Consider the following 25,750-nt stretch of genomic DNA (forward strand, 5'->3'; position numbering starts at 1 on the left):
AACACAATAGATTTCAGTTTGAGAAGACCAGGCCTCGGGAATATTTGGCTCTGAGTCATTGATCATTGGGGTAAAACAAACAATTTAAACTACTAGAGTCAATGACAATTAATCTACTTTATTAAATTAATGTTGCAGAGTGTGGAAGTGATTGCCTTTATGTTAAATGTTGTTTATTGAGTGCTCCTTTGCAATACAACCTCACCACTGCAGAACCGTATTAAAATGTGGGTCAACGTAAAAAGCCTTTCAGTTTAACCTTTTTTAACAGATGTGGTCTCACTAGTGCCTTGCATAACTGAAGCATAACCTCTACTATTATATTCAATTCACCTCACAATAAACAACAACATTTTATAAGCTTTCCTGATTACTTGCTATACCTGCATACGAGCCTTTTGTGATTCATGCACTAGGACACCCAGATCCCTCTGAATCTCAGAACTCTGCAATCTCTCACCATTTAGGTAATATGCTTATTTTTCATTCTTCCTGCCAAAATGGATAATTTCACATTTTCCCACATTGTACTCCATTTGCCAGATCTCTGCCCATTCACTTAATCCATGCCCCCATGTAGCCTCCTTATGTCCTCTTCACAACTTACTTCCCTACCTATCTTTGTATCATCAGCAAATTTAGCAACCATACTTTCTGTCCCTTCATCCAAGTCATTTATATAAAAATTGTGAAAAGCTGAGGCCCCAGCACTGATCTGTGCCACATCATTCGCTACATCCTGCCAACCAGAAAAAGACCCAATAATGGCTACTCTCTACCCTGTTAGTTAGCCAATCTTTTAACCATGCCAATATGTTACCCCCTACACCATGAGCTTTTATTTTCCACAATAACCTTTGATGTGGCACCTTATTAAATGCCTTCTTCTAAGTAGAGTTAACCCACTGGTTCCCCTTTATCCACAGCACATCTGGCTCCTTCAAAGAACTCCAATAATTTGGTTAAACAATATTTCCCTCTCTCAAAACTATGTTCACTTTGCCTGACTGCATTGAATTTTTCTAAGTACCCTGCCTTAATTTATTTTATATATGTCTTTCAACATTTTTCCTATGACAGATGTTAAGCTAACGTGCCTGTAGTTTCCTGCTTTCTGTCTTATTTTCGAACAGAAGAATAAAATACATTTGGCTATTTCCCAATCTAATGGCACCTTACACGAAACCAGAGAATTTTCGAAAATTAAAACCAATGCATCAACTATCTCACTAGCAACTTCTTTTAAGACCCTAGGATGAATACCATCAGGATCTTGGGATTTGTCAGCCTACACAGCTCCAACAATTTGCTAAGAACCATTTCTCTGGTGATTGTAATTTTCCTGAGTTCCTCCCTCCCTTCCAATTCCTGATTAACAGCTATTTATGGGATGTTACTTGTATCCTCTACGGTGAAGACCGGTGCAAAATACCTGTTCAATTCATCTGTCATCTCTTTATTTTCCATTGATAAGACTCACTTTCTATAGGACCAACGCTCACTTTGTTAACTCTTATTTAAGTACCTATAGAAATTCTTTACATTTCTAGCTGGCTTTCTCTCATACTCTAATTTTTCCCTCATTAATCTTTTTGTCATTGTTTGCTGTTCTTTATATTCTTTCCGATCTTCTGACCTGCCTCCCACAAGTATATGCTTTTTCTTTAAGACTGATACTGTTTTTAACATTTTTAGTTAACCACGGATGGTGGGTCATCCCCTTGGAAGTTTTCTTTCTGGTTGGATTATATTTATTCTGTATATTTGGAAATATCCCTTTAAATGTCTGCCACCACATCTCTATTGACCTATCCCTTAACCTCATGTGCCTTTGCTCTGCTTTCATTCCCACATAAGTTTAAAATACTAGTCTTGGGCCCACTCTCCTCTCCCTCAAACTGAATGTAAAATTCAATCATATTGTGATCACCGCTACCCAAGGGTGCCTTCAATATGAGGTTATCAGTGGCTCAGTGAACTTTTGTCTGAGTCAGCCGGTTTTAGTTTCAAGTCCCACTCCAGGGAACTAAACACACAATTCAGGCCAACACTCCAATGCCAGTATAAGGGAGAGCTGCACGGTCAGGTGTGCCATCTTTCTGATGAAAAGTTAATTGATGGTCCATTTGCTCTCTCAGGTGGATGTAAAAGATCCCACGGCATTGCTTTGAAAAGCCAGGGGCGTTCTCGCCAATGTCCTAGCCAATAATAATCCCTCAACCAACACCCAAAAAATACTCTTGGTCATTGTCATATTCCTGTTAGTGGGATTTTGCTATGTTTAAATTAGGTGCTGCTTTTTCTCCTTTGCAGCAATGATTACACTTCACAAGTACTTCATTGGCAATAAAGCACTTTGGAACATCCTATGTTTGTGAAAGGTGCCACGGAAATGCAAGCCTTTCCTTTCTATGAGCAAGGCAAAATGATTGCAGATTCTATTACACACTAGGATTATAAGCTCGTTATTTTGTAAATAAAAATTGTACTTTTAACATTCAATGTGAATTTTGCAATCAACAGGTGGCAGGAAATTAGTGTTGGGGAGTGGAAAATTTTCTATTTCTGGTATATAATATCATTGGCAAGCACTCTGTGATCAAGTGCAGGACGTCATAACAAAATACCAAGTATTTATACAATGAGGGAAAGGATCATCTCTAAGTAGGAGGAAAATCGAGGCAGGGTAGGATGCGATGCAGAATAATAGTTTGCCTTACTCACCACTGACAACTGCCCCTCAGTCCCAGCTTCAGAACAGCAATATCCTCCTGCATCAGTGTGAAATGCTAGCACCAGTCATCTGCTGGCCTCTTTCAACAGCATTGCCAATTTAGCACCACAATTAGCAAAAGTTCTGCACTCCGGGCCACACAGACATAGATGAAGTAGATGGAAACTCCCAAACATGACTTATCATAGGATCTTCAAAGCCAGCAGATGGGGGCTTTCATCCCATTCAGTCAGCTGGGTTTGAACCCTAATCTAATAGGGGAATGTCCACATCCAAACCCCCAGTAAAGTGCTTTTAACCAGACCCTGTTGCTGTTAAAGAGCCTTCTTGAATGCTCAGATTTAAAGAACTTTGCTCACATTAAATTAGTGGCCCAATTTTGAAAAGTGTTGGGGGGGAAGTGGGGGGAGGGGGTGGGGGCGGGGAGAGAGGAAAAAGTACTGTCAAATCATCATAAAAATCAAGCTGGATAGTTTTAGAAGCATCCATACCATTGGCAAGCAGATAGCGAACAAGATCCTCATGCCCACATAGACACGCATAATACCTGTTAACAAAGTGAGAAGTCAGTGATATGCTGTAAATATTCTGATTGAACATATTCCTTGAAGGGCAATAATGTGGTCATTCAAAAAGTTGCTTTCTTTTTAAATAAATACAACATTTTTGCCGGATTTGAGTGAAACAATTAAATTCTTCGAACAGTTGAAAGAAATTGAGTTATAATTTTTAAGTGCCAATTTGTGCAATCTATTTGTGACTTTAACATTCTTGTAATCCTGCACAAAAGGGAACGCGGTTTAATTCATAAAGCTGTTGAAAGGAGCCTGCCTTCATAAGATAGCTGCTTCAGATTACAACTAACCATTGCTGCTGCATGTCAGGTTTTGGCCGCTCTGCATCATGTTTACATTCATCCCCTTTCCATACATGGCTTGATGCCACACTGTTGACACACTTCGAGTTAGTGTCAAACTGAAATGGTAAGAGACAAATTGCTCTAGGAGCTCTCACCCAGCTTCTCTCTGGAATCATCTTGGTCCCTCGACTTCAAATCTGCACTCCAACTTTAGTGCTGGTGAGATGTCAAAACCACCTCACGTGTAGACTGTACAATTGCAGTGAGAATGCATCTTAAAAAGTCTTGCACCAACACAAAAGCAAACTGCTCGTCCACTTACTGTGTGCAACAGCTTTATTTGTTAAATCTTAAACTGCAACAATAAAGGTAGTTTGCACTGTCTGAGGCAGCCTGATTAATCTTAGCAGCTTAAATCTTTCCTTCCTTCTTCACTCTAACGTGTTAACACACTGCCCCATCATGTCCTTTGCAATATGCATCCGCCTAGTACCAATGAAATAATGAAGCCATCTAGCATTTGCCACAGACAGCCATCATCTTCTTTGACTTCCCCTATTTTACTCAGGATCTCCACAATACTGGTTGATTACCCTTCTCCTTCTTTCAATCACCCATTCTCCTTCCAACCCTGCTGTGTTAAGATGACTCTTGCAACTGCAGCCTTCCATCTGACCTTAGGCCTTCCTTTTCTCCTTCTTCCTGGCAGTCCTATCTACATCGCTCACCTCATTTCCTCTTTCTCCACCACAGATGACCATACTATTTCAATCTCTTCTCAGCTACTTTCTTCAATACTTCCACAATCTTCAGAGCTGCTGATGTGCTGGATCATCTTGTCATTTCTCGTCACTCCACACATCCATCTCATTCGTATCCAGTCGTTCCTTTCTTCATGTTGCCCAAGTTTTTGCACTATAAACAAGACTGGTCTCTCTTGTAGATTCTTCCTTTCAGTTTCAGCAGTTCTTTTCTATCACATTACATCCCACTGCACTTCTTCCAATTACTCCAGCCAGAGCTAATCCGTTGCTTAATTTTCTTTCTATACTTCCATCTTGTGCCATCATTGACTCCAGGCACTTGAAGCTACTCACTTTCCCCAAGTCTTCACCAATAATCTTTTTTACCTTCAGTCTGGCCCTCTTCCCTAGGCTCAAACTGACAGTCCATATATTCAGCATTTTGTCTATTGACCTTCATACACACCTTCCAGTGCTTTTCTCCAGATACTCAGTCATGTTCTCATCATTCCCACCATGTAGCTCAACATCATCTGCAAACATCATTGACTATGGCACTTCCCATCTCACTTGCTCAGTTAGAACATCCATGACAATCAGGAAGAGGAAGGGAGGAGGTGCCGATCCTTGGTGCTATTTAACGCTGACTTCAAAGCTCTCACTCTCCCCCACACTGTTTCTTACTCTGGTCTGACACTCCTTGTATATGTCCTGCGGTAGTCATATGTACTTCTCAGGGGCTCCACAAATTCTAGCTCAGCTCCAGACTTCCTCCCCAAGTGCCCAGTCATAAGCCTTCATTAGATTAATGAACACAGTCTTCACGTTGCACTGGTCTTCCCAATATTTCTCCATCACTCATCTTGCAGTGATGCTGGAGATGATGGCAGCAGCCAAGGGCAGCTTGGGCTTGGCTGGCAGGTGCATCCAGGCGGAAGTCTCCATTGATGGACTGGCGCCGCGCCTAGACTCAGACGAGGGAGAGCAAGAAGCAATGTCTCACTTAGCAAGCTCAACCTAACTTAGCTGCTGCAATGCCCAATTTGGGGCCAGGGCTGTTGGTGGGGGAGAGAAGCAGCAGCAGTGGCAGCTAGAGGAACAGACATAAGCTGAGATGGAGAAAGGGTGGGGCCTCCAGCTGAATGAACTCTACTGACTGGCTCCCCAATTCTTTAAAGATACCGATGCCTTGCCTGTGGAAACACTGCCAAGCGGACTACTGATTTTGACCGTCTGTGCAGAATGGAGCAGGAAGACAGCCGCTTTCAGGAAAGAGGTGTTTGAAAGGCTTTCTGCATCAAACGGAGGGCAGTGATTCAAGTGATAGACTATCTCAAGGAAATGACCTGTCTGTTGAACTGATAGTGGTGCTGTTGGCTGCAATGCTGCTGGTGAATTTTTGCTTGAACTTTTTTGTTGTTCTTATTTTTTAGTCACATTTTCATAATTAAAATTAATTTAAAAACTTGCCTCAATTCAGCATTTGGCTGCAACTTGAGTTGGCTTCAACAAAAAAAAAGCGATTGGTGGTGCCTCTTTCAGGCATGAATCCAAATTGACCTCCTTTGATTTCCACTATTTCCCTCAGTCCCTAATCCGTGACTCTCTCAACCTTGAAGGTATGTCGTAGGAGTTTACTTTCTTGGTTTTTTTTTGCAATCTTGAATGTCCCCCTTTCCTTTAAAATATTGAGATCAAAACGCTTCATCTTCATGCCATTGGAACTTCCTCTCTTATCATAACAAACTTGAGTAGCCTATTCAGGGCCTGGGTCCCATATTCACCTGGGCATATCCATACTTTCAGTGGTATCTCATCCGGTCCTACTGCTTTACAGAAATAAAGTATTAGAGAAGAACTGAGGTTTTTTTCACCCAGACGTTAATCGGAGTCTGAAATTCACAGGAAGAAAAGGGCAGAAACCCTCACCGCATTTAAAAAATATTTGGATTTGCACTTCAAGTGCTACAACCTAGAGGAGTACAGGCCAAGAACTGGAAAGTAGGATTAGGCTAGACAGCAATTTTCTGCTTGGCACAGGCATGATGGGCCAAATGGCCTCCTTACATGCTGTAAATTTTTTGTTCCATGTTTCTAAGCTTGGATTCCAATATCCTGAAGGTTGTGGAATCAAATTTTTTTTCATTCATTTACAGGATGTGGGGCATCGCTGGCTAGGTCAGCATTTATTGCCCATCCCCAATTGTCCTCAACAAGGTGGTGGTGAGCTACCTTCTTGAACCTCTGCAATCCCTGCGGTGTAGGTACACCCACAATGCTGTTAGGGAGGGAGTTCCAGGATTTTGACCCAGTGACAAAGAAGGAATGGCATTAAATTTCCAGGTCAGGATGGTGAGTGGCTTGGAGGAGAGCTTCCAGGTGGCGGTGTATCTGCTGCCTTTGTCCTTCTAGATGGTAGTAGTCGTGGGTTTGGAAGGTGGGTTTAAAAATTGGAACTGGATGCTTCAGTTTAAAGATTTCCCTAACAAATTGATTGATTGCTCAGCATTCTAATAGCTAGTTATTTTATAAAGTTTAAAAAAACAACCATTCAAATAAAAAATCTGACACTGTGGCCTAATACTAAGTGCATTCTGGCATTATCGTTTTATTGACAGACTCTATCCCAAAATGGCAGTCTGGCAAGAGATGGTAAAAGATTAGGGCAAAACACTGGTTGAGGCTAGGTGGGGCAGGTGCAGGAACAATGAACTCCTCCCATCGTTAAGTGCCATTGAATGCATTTCAGAGCCAACCATCCTGGGCTGAGTCACACATGGTTACAATATCAAAGGGCAGCATTTGTCCATGGAACTGTACCATCAGAAGAAAAAACCTGGAAAAATTATTTGTAATTACAGCATGTAGCTTCATATTAAAAATTTAAAAACTTGCTGATTAGTTGCACACTGCACTGCATGTGACATCACGGCAGAGAGAGGCAAGAGCTTTAATGCCCTCCCTCATGTCATTGCTTGGATACCTCAGCTACACAACAGCAGGAAAATTCTCACAGGACTTAGCATGGAATGTGTTACTAGAAGGTCTGCAGGCACTGGAGAACACAAATATGGATTTTTACATAAATACATGCGGAATTCAATCCGTGTTGGCGATATATATGAGAAGTCGAGATCAAGTATAATCTTCTACAGCAAGAACTTGCATTTATGCAATGCCTTCAGGTAGAAAAACATAAGGCAGCTGAAGAGACATAATCAGAAATAAGGGATGACAAGCCGGTGGAGTGTTTAGGAGGGATGCCCAAAAGCTTGATCAAAAAGATCGGGTTTAAAGGAGAGTCTTAAAAGTGAGGGAGGTGAAATATTTCTCATGAATGCAAGTGGTTTAATTGAACTAACATATGCAGATATAATTCTGAATCCCCATTTTGAAGTTATACATCCCATCATTATTGATATAAAATAATATTCAATGTTATTCATAGCTAGATTGAACAAGGTACAGCAACAGCAATTTGGGAAACAAAGGAGCATGGGACTTTGAAGAGTGTTGCGCACAATAGACTCTACTGCGCCTCAAATGCTGGGAAGATGTAATTACTGTATGACAAGTTTGCATAGACAGGTTCCATTATAAATACGTACATAGGAATTTATAATGGAAAAATTGGCAAAAGCATGATGAATAGAACAGCAAGCAAGCTTTTGTAGTTGGGAAGCGTGCACATATAAAGGATTTGTAATACATTATAGATAAATTGTACTTACAATGGGGTACTGTCCCATTTATCTTTTACATTTAATTCCACATCCCTCTGTTCAACCAGATAGCTGAAAAAGATAAAATATAACTCTATTAAAACCTTATCTAAAATTGCATTAGTTCTTTTTATGTCACAAGCCCACCATACCGAATCCTGCACAAAGATTAAAAGTACATAAGTAGTGAACACCTGAAATAAAAGCAGAAAACTTAGGTTCTTCTGAAACCTAAAAAGAAAGTTACACTTTGGTTGCACTTTACTATCAGAACTAAGATTGTGTGACATTGCTGCTTTTATTTATTTTTAATTCATCATGGAATGTGGGCAGCGTTATGGCAAAAAAAAAGCAAGGAGTCTCCATCTCTCTCCATCCTTCCTTCCTCAAAGGATGGAGAACTCAACATTAGAAGTAATAGTATTTGTGACAATGGTTCAAAATATCCTGAATAGATCAACCTTCAGGGCAACATCTGCATAATTTTAAAATTATGCCTCAAAGTGTGAGCGGTTATTTGTGTCAACTACAACTCAGTGGCTAGCACTCATGCCTCCAAGTCAGAAGGTTGTGGATTCATGTCCCGCTTAGAGACTAATGCTCATAATCTGACACTCCAGCACAGTGCCAAGGGAGTGTTACATTGTCAGGAGTGCCGTCAATGTAAAAGATCCAATGGCACTATTTCTAAGACGAACAGGGGGGGGTTGTTCCCAGTGTCTTGGCCATTATTTAACCATCAAAACAGAGCATCTGGTTATTTATTCCTTTGCTGTTTGTTGGAGCTTGCTTACACAAATACTATATTACATCAGTAGCTACTCTTCAAAGGACATTCCATTAACTGTAAAGCACTTTGGGAATGTGATATGAACACATTAAGTGTTATCCTGGGAATGTCACCAACTGTAATTCCAGGTCATACTATTTTGAATAAAATACTAGTTGATATTCTTCAAAAATATATTTAATGTTTTGTCATACACATATAGTGCAGTGCTGCAATTTCCTCAGAACTTATAATTGAAAATGTTGCCTTAAATTCAGAAGGTCCACAATATGACACCTCTTAGCTTACAGTAAATTATGATTACAGAAAGCAGGGTTGGAATACAATTGAGCTCATGCTTACTACAATACAACACTTCCCAGCTGTAAAGCCAGTGTCAGCTGCAGAGAGCAGCTGTCGTATCCTGAGGTGACATAAGGCGCTATACAAATACAAATTCTTCCTTTCCAGCGAAGCCAAGGTTTTAAAAGCCTCTAGCTTGTAACAAGAAAAGAATACAGATAGAGATAAGCTCAGGTTACCACAGCCTGAAGCTTTCAGGCTACCAGCATGTTGGACAATCAGCACGTTAAGAAATGAGAGTGCTCCACTGAGCCACAGCTGACAGTGGTTTCACAGCTGAGAAGTGCTGTACTATAGTAAACATGAGTTCAATTGTATCCACCCCTGCTTTCTGTAATCATACTTTGCTGTAAGCCAAAAGGTGCCATATTGTGGACCTTCTGATTCAGAAGTGACATTACAAGTCCCGAGGAATTGCAGCAATACACAATATGCTTATTACAAAACATTAAATACATTTGAAAGAATATCAACTGTTTTATTCAAAATACTATGACCTGGAATTACTATGGGTGATATTCCTAAGAAAACACTATGCATTCATATCACATTACTCTGTCCACTTTTTAAACAGAGCATTAACCTTTACATTTGAAATGGGTTATCTTTTCCACTAAAATATCAGGCAGACGAACTCTGTAGAAAAGCTTTAGATGACCATCCATCAATATTATCATCAGTAATCTCTAGGCTTATGGATTTTGGATTGGAAGCTCAGCCGCAGAATTACCAGCCAGGTTATTTTGAAATCATCTGCCATTTTTTATAAATTATCCTGTTACTGCTTCTCACTTTTCAGGGTTTTAATAGAGTAAATAAGGAAAAACTGTTTCCACTCGCAGGAGGATCAATAACCAGTGGACGCAGATTTAAGAAGCTGGGGTGGGAGGAGATGAACAGACATTTGTTAAAAAAATACACTGCCTGAAACAGTGGTAAAGCAGATTAAGTAAGAATTTCACAAGGGAATTGGATAAATACTTAAAATGAAAATATTAGCAGGTCTATGACAACTATAATCAAGCAGCATGCTTGATATGTGACATGAAATAGTTGACACCTTCCCTTATTGTTTGAGTCCTTATGCAGTAGCTAGTAATACTCAGCCACAAAACACAGAGCATGTGGCCACTCAGGGTATTTACAAAGTTGGTGCCAAAACAGTATGAGGCAAAAAAACTGTGCTTAACCCAATGCTGTAAATGTTTGATATTCTACTTGGTCAACAGTACTTCTGCAACCTAGAATATTAAAATAGATTAGCTGCTCATTCATATGAACGTTTTTGATTTATATAAATAATGGGCTATCTACCTCCCCTTTAAAAGGCTAGACTGCTGCCCCTTCCCTCTAAATGCCTGATTTTTTCTCTTTCTTCATGTAAGATCCTCTTAAACTGATCGTTTCCAATTGGTCCACCACTACCAGTGGCAGACCTGTAGTTCTTCAGCAGCTCTTCAAACTCGCACAATACGAACACGAGGAGGCCATTTAGCCCCTCACGCCTGTTTCACCATTCAATTAGGTAATATATCAGCAATGATCTAATTCCATGTACATTTGCCCTACATCTCTTAATACCTTTGGTTAACAGAAATCTGTCAATCTCAAATTTAAAACAAACAATTGATTTAACATCAATTGTCTTTTTTAAAAATATATTCATCCATGGGATGTGGGCTTGACTGGCTGGGCCAGCATTTATTGCCCATCACTTGTTGCCCTCGAGAAGGTGGTGGTAAGCTGCCTTCTTGAACTGCTGCAGTCCACGTGGTGTAGGTACACCCACAGTGCTGTTAGGAAGGGAATTCCAGGATTTTGACCCAGCAACAGTGAAGGAACAGCGATATATTTTAAAGTCAGGATAGTGAGTGGCCTGGAGAGGAACTTCCAAGTGGTGGTGTTCCCATCTAAATGCTGCCCTTGTCCTTCTAGATGGTAGTGGTTGTGGGTTTGGAAGGTGCTGTCAAAGGAGCCTTGGTGAATTCCTGCAATGCATTTTGTAGATGGTACACACTGCTGCTACTGTGCACAAGTGGTGGAGGGAGTGATTGTTTGTGGATGGGGTGCCAATCAAGCGGGCTGCTTTGTCCTGGAAGGTGTCAAGCTTCTTGAGTGTTGCGGGAGCTGCACTCATCCAGGCAAGTGGAGAATATTCCATCACACTCCTGTCTTGTGCCTTGTAGATGGTGGACATTTGGGGAGTCAGGAGGTGGTTACTCATCGCAGGATTCCTAGCCTCTGACCTGCTCTTATAGCCACAGTATTTATTTGGCTAGTCCAGTTCAGTTTCTGGTCAATGGTAACCCCCAGGATGTTGATAGTGGGGGATTCAGTGATGGCAATGCCACTGAACATCAAGGGGCAATGGTTACATTTATGGGAGAGAATGCCAAACATCTACCACCCTTTGTATGTAGAAGTGTTTCCTAACTTCACTCAGAAAGCCTGGTCCAAACTTTTAGACTAGGCCCTCTAGTCCAAAACACCCCAACCAGCGGAAATATTTTCTCTCCATCTACCCTATCTATTTCCCCATATATCTTGAAAACTTGGAGTTCAGATATAATTCCAGTTATTCTATGCTGCTGTCCGTCTTCTTTTGGCTTTTCCCATTTTACTTGGGTCGCCACATTGCTGGTTGATCAACCTTCACCATGATCTCTTTATTCAATTACCTATTCTTCTTCCAATCCTACTGTGTTTAAGTCTCTCACCATCATATCCTTCCACCTGATCTTAGGCCTTCCTCCTCCTCTTCCTGGCAGTCCCTTGTCATCACTTGCCTCACCACATTCTCTCCCTCTCTCTCCACACCAGATGATTATACCATTTCAATCTCTTCTCAACTACTTTCTACAATCTTCAGAGCCTGTGATGCACTAGTTCATTGTCCATTATTGTTACTCCACATATCAATCTCAGCATCCGACCCTCATTAGTACCCATTGTCCCTTTCTTCTTGACGTTGCCCAAGTTTTTGCATTATATGACAAGGCTGGTCTCAGAACTTCCTTTTAGTTTCAGTTTTGCTTTTCTATCACCTAAGACTCCACTGCACTTCTTCCAATTACTCCAACCAGAGATAATCCGTTGTTTCATTGTCATACTTCCATCTTGTGCTACCACTGACCCCAGGTACTTGAAACTACTCACTTTCTCCAACTCTACACCAACAATCTTTACACCTTCACACTGATCCTCTTCCCTAGGCTCAAACTGACAGTCCATGACACTGAACTCCCTCCAAAGTTAATATATTCTTCCTAAGGTGAGGTGTCCAGAACTGTTCACAATAACTCCAGGTGTAGTCTAACTGGGCTCTGTTTAGCTGAACAATGACTTTTACCCTCTTGTATTCTGACCCCCTAGATATAAAGGCCAGCATTCCATTAGCCTTTTTGATTATTTTCTGTACCTGTCCATGACATTCGAATGGGCTTTGTACTCGACACCCCCTAAATTCTCTTTGGACTTCTACAGTTATTGGCTTTTCCCATTTAGAAAGTACACTGTTCCATACTTTTTAAGGCCAAAGAGGACGACTAAACATTTGCCTACCTTGAAATCCATTTGCAACAGTTTTGCCCATGTACTTAAGCAATTAACATCTCTATAATTTTACGCTTCTACCTGAACTATCTGCAATCCCATCTACCTTTGTGTCATCGGCAAACTCAGATATGTCTATTTATCCTATCATCTAAGTCATGAATAAATATTGTGAATAGCTGAGGCACCAACGCAGATCCTTGTGCGACACCACTAGTTACACCATCAATTAGAGTCCCTGCCTGTTATCCCTACTTCCTGCTGCTCAGACAATTTCCTAGTCAATAATTGGGTCAATTATTGACCAAAACCTGGTCAATAATTGCCTTCAATTCCATGGGCTTTAACTTTAGCTAACCATCTCAAATGAGGGACTGCATCAAATGCCTTCTGAAAATCCATATAAATATTGTAATACCCTTAGATCTTAGTCACTTCTTCAAAAAATTCCATCAGATTTGTCAGACAAGATCTCCTCTTTACAAATCCATGCAGGGTCTCTCTAATCAGCTGAAAATTTAAGGTGATCAGTCACTCTATCCTTAATTACAGACTCCATTAATGTAGACTCTATGCAGCTTAAGATGTTTCTTTGGAGGTAACAACACACGTTTGATGGGGCACAAAAAGATTGCCTATTGCTGTATCTGCTTCATGGTATGAGAGTTTCACATAGCCATTGATTATGCTTTAGACAAAATCTCACATTGCCATTGAATGCACTTCACTAAAATTCTAGTGATAAAACATAAAAACAAGAAAAAGTCAACTGATCTATAAATTCACTCCATCAGGATTCTGACTTAAGATTTGGGTGGCTATTCTTCATGTTTCCTGCACAGTTACTCCATCCACTCATCCCACTATATGTTGCAATAGGAATTGCTTCTTTCTAACCCATCAACTGACAGCATTTTGTAAGAGACACAATAAAGACCATGAAATCTGAAATAGAAGCAGAGAAGGAAAAATAAAAATCGCTTTTATAAATTGTGTCATTATTTATCCTGCAATTACAGAGGCAGCATAAAGAGTTTGCACTTGTCACCAATGCTAAAGCTATATTATAAATCCAGAGCCAGTGTTGGTCTGAATCCAGAATGAATTTCCACTTTGTTCCAGAGTCTGATCAGCAGCCACGACCATACTTACTCTAAGCCTGTACATCGCCGCAAAATGAGAATGTTTTGCACAGATGCTACAATTGAAGCCTAATTAATCTTAGTAACACTATAATGTGTTTCACATACAATCAGTTATTTTGAAAGTGTCTACCACAAATCTACAGCTTTCCAAATATAGCAATGATAAAAATGATGAGTTAATCTGTTTTGATGATGCCCATTGGCCAGGACACGAGGAGAACCCTCTGTTCATCACTGAATTGAGTCATGGGACTTTTAACCTATATCTGAACCCTCGGAACAAACACACTCCTTAATGCTGCATTTTAATATACAGCACCCCGTGCAATGCAGTATCCTTTGGTGCTGCACTGGACTGTCATCTGGGATTCTCTGCTCAAGTCCTGATGGATACAAGAGCCTAAAATATTGAGTCAGAGAGCAATGCTACCAGCCAAATCAAACTGGAAACATGTGTCAGGTTGGGTACATATGAAAGGAGAAAGCCAAGTTAACATTTTGGGTGTAATTTTTCATCGCTTCTGAAGGTTGACTGTCATGAAGCGATATTAATGTGTATAATGTTATTGGAAATTATTTTTAATTTGGACTTGTAGTAGGGTCTGTGCGTGGCTTAACTGGATTAAAGCCAGCCAGTCTGGGTGCTTTGATGTATAGTAGTTTGAGATGTTAATTAGATAAACGGAAGGCTAGAAGGTAAAGAGTACATTTGCATTTGTGAATAAACCATTCAAAAGAAGGGAGTAAAATCTTGCACCTAGCTAGGAGACACCAAGCAATGTATTTATATTACTAATAAAATTGGTGCTACAAAAGGGGTTTTATTGTTAGAAAAGGAGAAGTTCAAAGACCTAGGGATACCACAAGAGTTCACATTCAAAGGGAAAGCTAGGTATAATCCGAGAGGAGTTTGTGCGTGTAGGTCAGGGGCATATAAGATCTAAGCAGCCTGTAAGCCATATAACTGTGTCTGCAAAGGAACCAAACTGCAAGGGACCTCATTTTGAATTATTTGTGCCTCGTGTCTGTTTAAAGTCTATGGGTTAATGTTGCTTTGGTGAAGATTTATCTGGAAGTGATTAATTTGGGGATTTGTTTAGAAGTTATTATTTGTAGATATGTGCATGTGTTTAAATGTATTGTTAAATTAATAAATGTTTAATTTGTTTATATAAAAAAAACTCTGGAGGCTTGGTGGTTTTATTTTTGAATCCAGAGCTGTATCTTAGACATGCCAATTGGAAATATAGGCTATGACAGTTGTTCAAGTTTCTGTCTGGGACTTAAACAACTCAGCCCTTACCAACTGCTGTGTCATAACAAGGTCTAGCTTTCCGCTCTCACCCACCTTGGATGTCCAGTAATTTCTATTTCAACATTTATGTCCCACAGATTTCCGGAACCTATGGCCCAGCTGTGCCTTGGTGTGTCATCACTGCTGCTGTCAAAGTCATAGTGAAATAGGAAGTAGTTGGGATACTGGATGAACTAAAAATTGATAAAAAAAGGAGGTATTAGAAAGGCTGGTTGTACTTAAAAGTTGATAAGTCAGCCGGATGGTTGGGATGCATCCGAGGATACTAAAGAATGCAAAAGGTGGAGATTGCAGAGGCACTGGAGGATTATGGAAATCTTCCAATCCTCCCTAGATACAGGGCTAGTGCCAGAGAGGGGAACTGCAAATGTTTCACCATTTCTTTTTTTTAAAAAACCAGAGCGGAAGATTAAATTGACTGACCTGTTGATGTGTTTAACTTCAGTAGTGAGAAAGCTTTTAGAAACAATAATCTAGGACAAAATTGATAGTCATTTGGACAAGTGTGGATTAGTTAAGGAGAGTCAGCAAAGACTTGTTGAGGACAAGCCATACTTAACTAACTTGATTGTGTTTTTTGGTGAGGTTAACGCAATTGATGTGGTACATGGACTTCCAAAAAGTATTTGATAAAGTGTCACATAATTGACTTGCCAGCAAACTTGAGGGGAAGACAGACACAGTGGTAGCATGGATACAAAACTGGCTGGTGACAGGAAACAGAGAGCAGTGGTGAATGGTTGCTTCTCGGACTGGAGGAATCATAGAACAGAACAGTTACAGCATAGGAGGCGGCCATTTGGCCCATCGTGTCTGAGCAGGCGCTCTGCAACAGCAATTCATCTCGTTCCACAGCCCCTCCTTTTCCTTGTAGTCCTGCAATATTTTTCCTCTTCAAATAACAATCCAACTCTCTTTTGAAAGCCATGACTGAATCTGCCACTACCACTTTGTCAGGCAGTGCATTCCAGATTCTAACCACTTGCTACATAAAAAAAAGTCTTCTTCATGTAACCGTTGCTTCTTTTGTCATTCACCTTAAATCTGTGTCCTCTGGTTCTCAACACTTCTCCCAGCGGGGACAGTCTCTCCCAATCTACTCTGTCCAGACCCCTCATGATTTTGAATGCCTCTATCAAATCTCCACTCACTTCCTCTTTTCCAAGAAAAACAGTCCCAACTTCTCCAATCTTTCTACATAACTGAAGTTCCTCATCCCTGGGACCTTTCTCGTGAATCTTTTCTGCACTCCTTCTAATGCCCTCACTGTGGTGCCCAGAACTGAATGAAATACCCTAAGGCTGAACTAGTGTTTTATACAGGTTTATGATAACTTCCTTGCTTGTGTACTCTGTGCCCCTATTTATAAAACCCAGGGTCCCGTTTATTTTACTAACTACTCCTTCATCCTGTCCTGTCACCTTCAATGATTTAAGTATACTGTGACACAAACTTCTGCTTGGGTAACATTTTCAAGAATATCATATTTGAAAATGCCAGATATGCTAAATAAACAATTGCGACATATAAGCACTCATATATTGAGAAAGATTAGGTTGCATTAGTTTGTCATTTGAAAGTGTGATTTTGAGAAACTTTTGCAACATTTTCACAATTATGAAGCAGATTCACAAAATTTACAAGAAGGTGTTCAGATCAGTTAGGGTTTCAAAACTCAAGGACATAGCTTAAAAATAAGGAATAAACTGAGCATTCAAGTACAACTATTTTTAAATTTTCCTTCAGTTTTATGAAAAAACTCCAGTAGTCCCAGCATTGATACTATGCCAATGAATTAGAAGTATATCAGAGTAGGTAAAACTAGTAAATATTGCTAGTAGTTTATTGTTTTGCACCATCTTTGCAGATTAACAAAGATATACAGTGGCAGTTCCCCAGGGTTTAGTACCAGGACCACTACTATTCTTGATATGTACAGTAATGACTGAGACATGGGAGTACAAAGCACAATTTCAAAATTTTCAGAACTTGCAAGTATTGTGAACTAAGAGGATGATAATGATAGACATCAAGAGAACATCAACAAGCTGGTGGAATATGTGGGCAGGCGGTAGATGAAATGTAATGCAAAGGAGTGCGAAGTGATATATTTTGATAGGAAGAATGAGGAGAGGCAATATGAAATAAAGGGTGCAATTCTGAAGTGGGTGCAGGAGCAGAGGGACCTGGGGTATATGTGCATAAGTCAGTGAAGGTGGCAGAATAGGTTGAGAAAGTAGTTAATAAAACATACAGAGACCTGGACTTTATCGATAAAGGCATAGGGCACAAAAGCAAGGAGATTATGGTGAACCTTTATAAAACACTGGTTCGGCCACAACTGGAGTAATTTGTGCACAGTTCTGGACACATTTTAGGAAGGAGTGACGGTTTTACAGAAGATGCAGAAAATGTTACAAGGATGGATCCAAGGATGAGGGACAGGATGGTTCCAAGAATGAGAGACTTCAGTAATGTATTGTATTGGAAGTCTATCCAGTTTATACAGCCTTCCGGACTGAATATTGAGTTCAACAATTTTAGATCATGAACTCTCTCCTCCATCCCCATCCCCTTTCCGATTCCCCCATTTTTTTTCCAATAATTTATATAGATTTTTCTTTTCCCACCTATTTCCATTATTTTTAAATGTATTTCCATCCATTGTTTTATCTCTACCTTTTAGCCTATTTCGATTCCTTCACCCTACCCCTACTAGGGCTATCTGTACCTTGCTTGTCCTGCTTTCTACCCTTAATTAACACATTCCTTAGATAATATCACCACCTTCAACACCTCTTTGGCCTTTTGTCTATGACATCTTTTGGCTATTTCCATCTATCACTGGCCCTCTATCCAGTTCTACCTGTCCCACCACCCCACCCCCCCCCTAAAACCAGCTTATATTTCACCTCGTTTCTATTTTTACTTAGTTCTGTTGGAGAGTCATACGGACTCGAAACGTTAAATGTGTTCCTCTCCGCAGATGCTGCCAGACCTGCTGAGTTTTTCCAGGTATTTTTATTTTTATTTTTTCTTATATTGGAGGAACTGGGAATGCTCTCCTTCGAGAAGAGAAAGTTGACAGAAGTATTCAAAATTGAGGGGTCTGGGCAGAGTAGATAGAGAGAAACTAGTCGCATTCGCGGAACAGTTGCAAATCAGAAAATATCAGTGATTAGCAAAAGGACCAGAGACGGCATGAGGAAAACTTCTTTTTAAAAGGCAGCAAGTGGTTAGGATCTGTAATGTATCCACAGTGTGGTGGGGAGAGATTCAAGTGTGGACTTCTACGATGCTATGGCGTGTCAGCACTGGCAGCTGTTAACCACTCTCGCCTAGATGTCAGAAGGTTGAGAGTTGAAATCCCACTCCAAGGGCTTGAGGACAAAATCCAAGCTGACATTCCCAATGCAGTATTCAGGGAGCGCTGCACTGTCTGAAGTGCAGTCTTTTGGCCAAGTGGTTAAACCAAGCCTTGCCTTCCCGCTCAGATGGATCTAAAAGGTCCATTCGGTCTATTTGAGGAGGAGAGTTCTCCCGGTGTTCCGAGAATTGATTATTTCAAACGTCATCAATAGAAAAACAAATGACCTTGACATTGTCACATTGCTACATTTGTGAATTTGCTGTATGTAAATTGGCTGCTACATTTCCCACAATACAACAGTTGTAAAGAAATCCGATGCTTACCTTGGTTCCCAATTTTTTTTGTGTCATTCATTTAGGAGATGTGGACTTTGCTGGCTGGGCCAGCAGTTATTGCCCATCACTTGTTGCCCTCAAGAAGGTGGTGGTGAGCTGCCTTCTTGGAACTGCTGCAGTCCATGTGGTGTAGGTATGTTCACAGTGCTGTTAGGAAGGGAGTTCCAGGATTTTGACTCAGCAACAGTGAAGGAACGGCGATATATTTCCAAGTCAGGATGGTGAGTGATTTGGAGGGGAACTTCCAGGTGGTGGTGTTCCCATGTGTCTGCTGCCCTTGGGCTTCTATATGGTAGTGGTCGTGGGTTTGGAAGGTGCTGTCTTAGGAGTCTTGGTGAATTCATGCAGTGCATCTTGTAGATGGTACACACTACTGATACTGCTGTGTAGAGAATGAATATTTGTGGATGTGGTGCCAATCAAGCGGGCTGCTTTGTCCTGGATGGTGTCAAGCTTCTTGAGTATTGTGGGAGCTGCACTCATCCAGGCAAGTAGAGAGCATTCCATCACACTCCTGACTTGTGCCTTGCAGATGGTGGACAGGCTTTGGGGAGTTACTCATCGCAGGATTCTTGACCTGCTCTTGTAGTCACAGTATTTATAAGGCTAGTCCAGTTCAGTTTCTGGTCAATGGTAACCCCTAGGATGTTGATAGTGGGGGATTCAGTGATGGTAATGCCACTGAACATCAAGGGATGATGGCTAGATTCTCTCTTGCTGGAGATGGTCATTGCCTGGCACTTGTGTGACGTGAACGTTACTTGCCACTTGTCAGCCCAAGCCTGGATATTGTCCAGGTCTTGCTGCATTTCGACATGGACTGCTTCAGTGTCTGAGGAGTCACAAATGGTGCTGAACATTGTGCAATCATCAGCAGAACATCCCCACTTCTGACCTTATGATGGAAGGAAGGTCATTGATGAAACAGCTGAAGATGGTTGGGCTGAGGTCACTACCCTGAGGAACTCCTGATGTCCTGGAATTCAGATGATGACCTCCAACAACCACAACCATCTTCCTTTGTGCTAGGTATGACTCCAACCAGCAGAGAGTTTTCCCCTGATTCCCACTGACTCCTGTTTTGCTCGGGCTCCTTGAAGCCACATTCAGTCAAATGCAGCCTTGATGTCAAGGGCAGTAATTCTCACCTCACCTCGGGAATTCAGCTCTTTTGTCCATGTTTGAACCAAGGCTGTGATGAGGTCAGAAGCTGAGTGGCCCTGGCGGAACCCAAACCGGGAATCTGTGGGCAGGTTACTGCTAAGCAAGTGCTGCTTGACAGCACTGTTGATGACCCCTTCCATTACTTTACTGATGATCAAGAGTAGACTGATGGGGTGGTAATTGGCTGGGTTGGATATGCCCTGCTTTGTGTGTACAGGACATACCTGGGCAATTTCCCATATAGCTGGGTAGATGCCAGTGTTGTAGCTGCACTGGAACAGCTTGACTAGGGGCGCGGCAAGTTCTGGAGCACAAGTCTTCAATACTATTGCTGCAATGTTATCAGGCACCATAGCCTTTGCAGTATCCAGTGCCTTCAGCCATTTCTTGATATCACATGGAGTGATTCGAATTGGCTGAAGAATGGCATGTGTGATGCAGGGGACCTCCGGAGGAGGCCAAGATGGATCATCCACTCGGCACTTCTGGCTGAAGATTGTAGCAAATGCTTCATCCTTATCTTTTGCACTGATATGCTAGGCTCCCCCATCATTGAGGATGGTGATATTTGTGGAGCCTCATGGGATGATGCACATTGAAGTCCCCCACCCAGGGTACATTCTGCACCCTTGCCACCCTCAGTGCTTCTTCCAAATGGTGTTCAACATGGAGGAGCACTGATTCATCAGTTGAGGGTGGGGCGGTACATGGTAATCAGCAGGAGGTTTCCTTGCCCATGTTTGAACTGATGCCATGAGACTTCATGGGGTCCAGAGTTGATGTCAAGAACCCCCAAGGCAACGCCCTCCCAACTGTATACAACCTCTGCTGGACATGCCTGCTAGTGGGATAGGGCATACCCAGGGATGGTGATGTCTGGGGAATCATACAGTTCTCGGCAAGCCTCCGGACTTGTGCGCATGATAGCACATGCACAGTTCGTGTCTTTTTACAATCTTGGGGCTTTCTGCACATGCGCCGGTCAGGAGATGGTGTCAAACTGCAGGTCAGGTGACCTGAAGTGCAGCACCATTGTAGAGATTGCGTTCCAAGAAGCAGAACACAGGGAGGGGGACAGGGAGAAAGTCCCAAACCAAGAAGAAGGTCCTAAATCATGGAGTAGGACAGGATTAGGTCCCACAAGAGGGTCCCAGGCAAGGACAAGAACAGAAACAGATTCTGTTAAGCAAAGTTGAGAGAAAAGAGCAGAGAAATAGTCTCTAAGTTGAAGAGAAAGCTGCAAGGAGCAGACTTGAAGCAAGATGGTCTTGAGAGAAGCCCCGAAGGTCCAAGAGAGTACCCAAAGGTTGGTGACTCTGTGCTATGGGCCATAGGGTAAAAAGTACCCTTTGGAGCAGTGGTGTTCTGCTTGGCATTGCCGAGAATCTTGAATCATGTTTGGAAGGTGGAGCTTGAGGAGAGCGTGGAGATCCAAGGGATAGGAATCTCAGAAGGCGGGACCGAAAACCTTGTTGAAGCCAGCTGAGCGGGAGCGACGTTTGGAGAGAATTCTGAGGCGAGTTCTTCGAATGTGGAGATTGGAATCCTTCATGGAAAAGTCAGAGGCTCAGTGTGACCTGTGGGCTCACAATATGACAAGCACTTGGATGGGTTGCTGAAGAAGGTACTTCGTCCAATCCTGCAACAACCACATTGGCCAGTTGAAGAGAAGTTGTTACAATCCCTCATCACACAGCGACCACAGAGACTCAGGCTTCCTTTTACCGGTTTTATTCAAGCTTACACAAGGGAGCCACAATCATTCCTAAGAATGAAGACCCAACTCCCAGGTTGATTACATTTCATTACTTTTTGTACTTTTTCTTATCATAATACATTTGGGTACATTTGAATACATCCAATCGGTAACCGACACACCAGTCCCATGCTAACACTATCCTATTGAGTACATAAACATGTGATTTTGCTAACCAATTATTCTAAAGGCTGTATACATAATTATATTATCCAATCAAAATTAAAACACGTGCGCAAAGACCTTGGTTTTCACAACTCAAGACTGTTTGTGTTTCATCTTTGTCCATTGTATGTCTTCCCATATCTAAGCCAAAACCATCTGCCCCTTCCCTATGTGAGAGGGGAGTGCACCTCATCCAACTTATGTCATACTTTTTGTCTCCAGTCTGACTCTCAAGGCTGTGCAATGTTCATCTGGTAATCTTCAACTCTTAATATATTTAGCAGCCATGTCTGCCTGGAGATTTTAAGGGTTTTTCAGTAAATTCTTACTGTATTCTCTTTTAGCATTTTTAATTTCCCTCTAACAGTTGCTGAGAAATCCATGGATTCTGTTGGATTGCATCTGTCTTTTACTTTGCAGTGTGGTTAGTCTGACCACAGCTCACCTCTTAATTCACATGCATTGCATACTTACCCCGAGTATAAGATAGATATGGAAAATTGTTATATCTTTCCTAATTTGTGTGTGCCCCTGTAACGATATAGCTGGGGTGAATGGATAGTGAATATCTGAATCATTTTCTTGTGTGTGTATTGAGATCTTTCCAACCTTTTTGTCTGGTATAATATAGTTCATTGTTCTTGTTTAACTGCATGTTTTATTCTTTGCGTTAAAGGTTCATCAGCAGACTCCTGTGAATTTGTTCAGTAACGTTCCTTCACAGTTTCAAACCAAAAAGTTAGGATCTATCAAGCCAGGTTTCACTCTGGGATCTGACTTGTCCAGTATTAACATCCGCTGGGATCGTTGCACAGTGACTACACTCAAAGTACTTTATTTGCCATGAAGCACACTGGGGCATCCTGAAGTCATGGCGCAACATAAATACAAGTCTTTCCTTTCATTAAAAATTTGTTCAGTGCAAATACCTCTTTGTCCTATTGTCCCATTATCAATTTGCTTCATTATTTTGGAACATATCCAACCCTTAACCTTTCACCTCATCACCCCAAAAGAGGATGGATTTCCTTAAATCATCTTCATTTCTAAGCAGCTGTGGTCACATCAGTTGCTCCCATGTCATTTGTACTGTCCTTACACTGCTAGTAGTCAAAACTGGATACAACACACCCGAAATAATTTTCCTAGTTCACATTGATAACCAGTGAATTTAAGCAATACCGTTAGAAATTCAGGTGTGCATTTTCCACAATTCTCAGCCCATTAGTGTAGTTAGATTCTCCTGCTCCTAGAGGCAGGGGGTAACCTGTTCTCCCCTCCACAGTCTTTCCGTTATGAGGTAATTGGCTCCAACCAGAGGATCATCTTGCCTTACATTTAACAGGTCGCAGCTCTCTGCAGCTGGTGTTTATATCTGCAGGTCTATAACAGGCTCATCTGATCTCTGGGCCGTTTCCATAACCAGAGGACTTTTTTCCCCACATTGCTCGGCCCTACTAGAAAGGGACGACAGACTGTCCTTACATCTGGCTTTTGACTTGTTTAGTTTTGGGAAGCCCCACCAGTACTTATGCTCCCACAGGCCCTTCACTCGGGGGTCACGGGTGCATGCAAACTTTCTCAAGTCAGGATGCCTTCACAAAGACTCGCAGCAAGGAAAACACCAGAGACATTATAACAAGACTGTCAGCCTAGATGAGCAGAAGCAAGGGTTCCAAGTTCATTTTCTGACTTTTGAGGGGAAAATGACAGTTCCAAATTTTAGTCCCATGGTACAACACCACCAGAGAAATGATTGACTCAGAACACTGAAATTCACAAGAATTTTTAGAAACAGAAAAATGAGTTCAGATCTGAACTCCTAACTTCAGGGTTTCCCATCATTAAGAACCACATGACCACAACGCCAGGCACACCCCCACCAAAAACGCAAGTATCTAGAACACTGCAACTGGAGTTACCGTTACGTGCCATCATCCCAGAAAGAGTGGAACAGAAAACAGCATTCAGGTGCTATGATGGGCCTCAGGGAAGGGACAGTAAAACGATTCAGCCACATTTCCTGCTCCTATCTGGTGGCAAATTTACAGGAAAAAATTGCAGGGCAATGGGGAAAGAGTAGGGGAATGGGAACGACTGGATAACTCTTTTAAAGGTGCTGGCAGAGACACAACGGGTCAAATGGCCACCTCCTGAGCTGTAGTATCATTCTATAATATATCTGAATGTGCATTGAGTGAGATTGTCAGGCAATATAGGAATCAAATTTCAGCTGCAACACCACCCAAACTCAAATAGTTTGCTGACACTAACTAAACAAGGTGCTGGAGGGTTGCTGGTACCTGCGAAACTACATCCCAGCATAGTCAGTACCACTGAGGGGTTGGGAAGAAACTGGGAATGCAAACAAAAAAAGAGCCTTAAACAGGATGAATCATCAAAAAGGATAATAATGAGTTCCAGGATGTGCACATAAGAGGGAGCTATTAACCGCCCCATGAATTGCGTTAATACTTGACACTTAAAGTGTCAAAAGGAAGCAACTGCATAATGTAACCCCCTAATGTAAAGATCAATTGGCATTTTTTTAAATGCAAAAGAAAAAGACTTGCATTTCTGTAGTGCCTTTCACAACCTCAGGACATCTAGGTGTTTTACAGTCAATTATATACTTTAGAAGCAGAGTTGCTGTTGTGAAGTAGGAAACATGACATAAAAACAAAAAGCTAAAAGCTACTGCGGATGCTGGAAATCCAAAACGTGACAGCCTATTTTGTGCAGAGAATATCCCACAAACAGAATTGTGATAATTAGCACATATTCTGAAATGTGTGGGTTGTGCACAGCATCATCAATATGAAATAGGTGCAGTTAAAATCCTCTGCAATAAGAAGTTGCATCTTAATCATATCCATATATTCCTTCCATTTCCTCATTATGGTATCGGTACTTTCTATAACACTAAGCTGAAGATGATTAATCGCATTAATTTAAAAATGCAGTTTCCTTTTAACTATAATCGCTCTTCAGCAGAGTTCAGTTTGGAATCAGCACATGTGGTCATGAACCTCACTCAATATTTGCCTTGGCTCAATATTTATCCTTCAACCAACATTATTAAATCAGGTTATGTAATCATCTCCCGACCCTCTCCCAACCCCCTCCCCCAGTCACCCTCCACCACCACTACAGGAGGCCTTCCCTCCTCTCACTCCCCCACCAGCCAGCCGCTTCCCCTTTCCCCTCCCCCCATCCCACTCCCTCTTTCTTCTCCCCTACATCCCACTCCCCCTCCCCTCACCACCTATCCCCTCCTTACCTCATCACCTCTCCCCCTCCAACCCCCTTTCCCCACCCCCTCCCCCTACCCCCTCCCCTCCTCCCTCCTTCCCTCCCCTCCCCTCCCTTCTCCCCTCTCCCTCCCTCCTTTCCCCTCCCCCTCTCCCCCTCCCCTCCTTCCCTCTCCCTCCCCTCCTTCCCTCACTCTCCTCCCTCCCTCCATCCCCTTCCCTCCCTCTCTCCCCCCCACCCCCTCCTTCCCCTCCCTCCCCCCTTCACCCCTCCTTCCTCCCTCTCCCCCTCCACCCCCTCCTCCCTCCCTTCCCTCCCTCCTCCTCCCTCCCTCCTCCCCTCATCCCTCCTCTCCCCCTCCATCCTCTCCTCCCTCCCCCTCCCCCTCTCCCCCTCTCCCTCCCTCCCCCTCCAACCCCTCCGTCCCTCCCTCTCCCACTCCCCTCCATTCCCTCCTCCTCCTCCCCTCCCCTCCGACCCCCTTCCTTCCTCTCTCCCTTCTGACA

General features: G+C 42.0%; 1 protein-coding gene across 3 annotated transcripts in view; it reads right to left on the reverse strand.

The window, feature by feature from the left end:
- abtb1 (ankyrin repeat and BTB (POZ) domain containing 1) overlaps positions 1–25,750 on the reverse strand; it is a 52,601-nt gene that overhangs the window by 25,556 nt on the left and 1,295 nt on the right. The window contains exons 2-4 of one of the 3 annotated variants that reach the window (XM_078543121.1): positions 15,236–15,375; positions 8,068–8,130; positions 3,226–3,281 (exon numbers count right to left, since the gene is read on the reverse strand). In XM_078543121.1, the coding sequence (XP_078399247.1) occupies positions 3,226–3,281; positions 8,068–8,130; positions 15,236–15,375 (259 nt within the window). The remainder of the gene's footprint in view (positions 1–3,225; positions 3,282–8,067; positions 8,131–15,235; positions 15,376–25,750) is intronic. The other 2 variants (XM_078543123.1, XM_078543124.1) reach the window with 2 other exon arrangements.

Source organism: Cetorhinus maximus, chromosome 6 (assembly GCF_964194155.1).
Source record: "Cetorhinus maximus chromosome 6, sCetMax3.hap1.1, whole genome shotgun sequence".
NCBI lineage: Eukaryota > Metazoa > Chordata > Chondrichthyes > Lamniformes > Cetorhinidae > Cetorhinus > Cetorhinus maximus.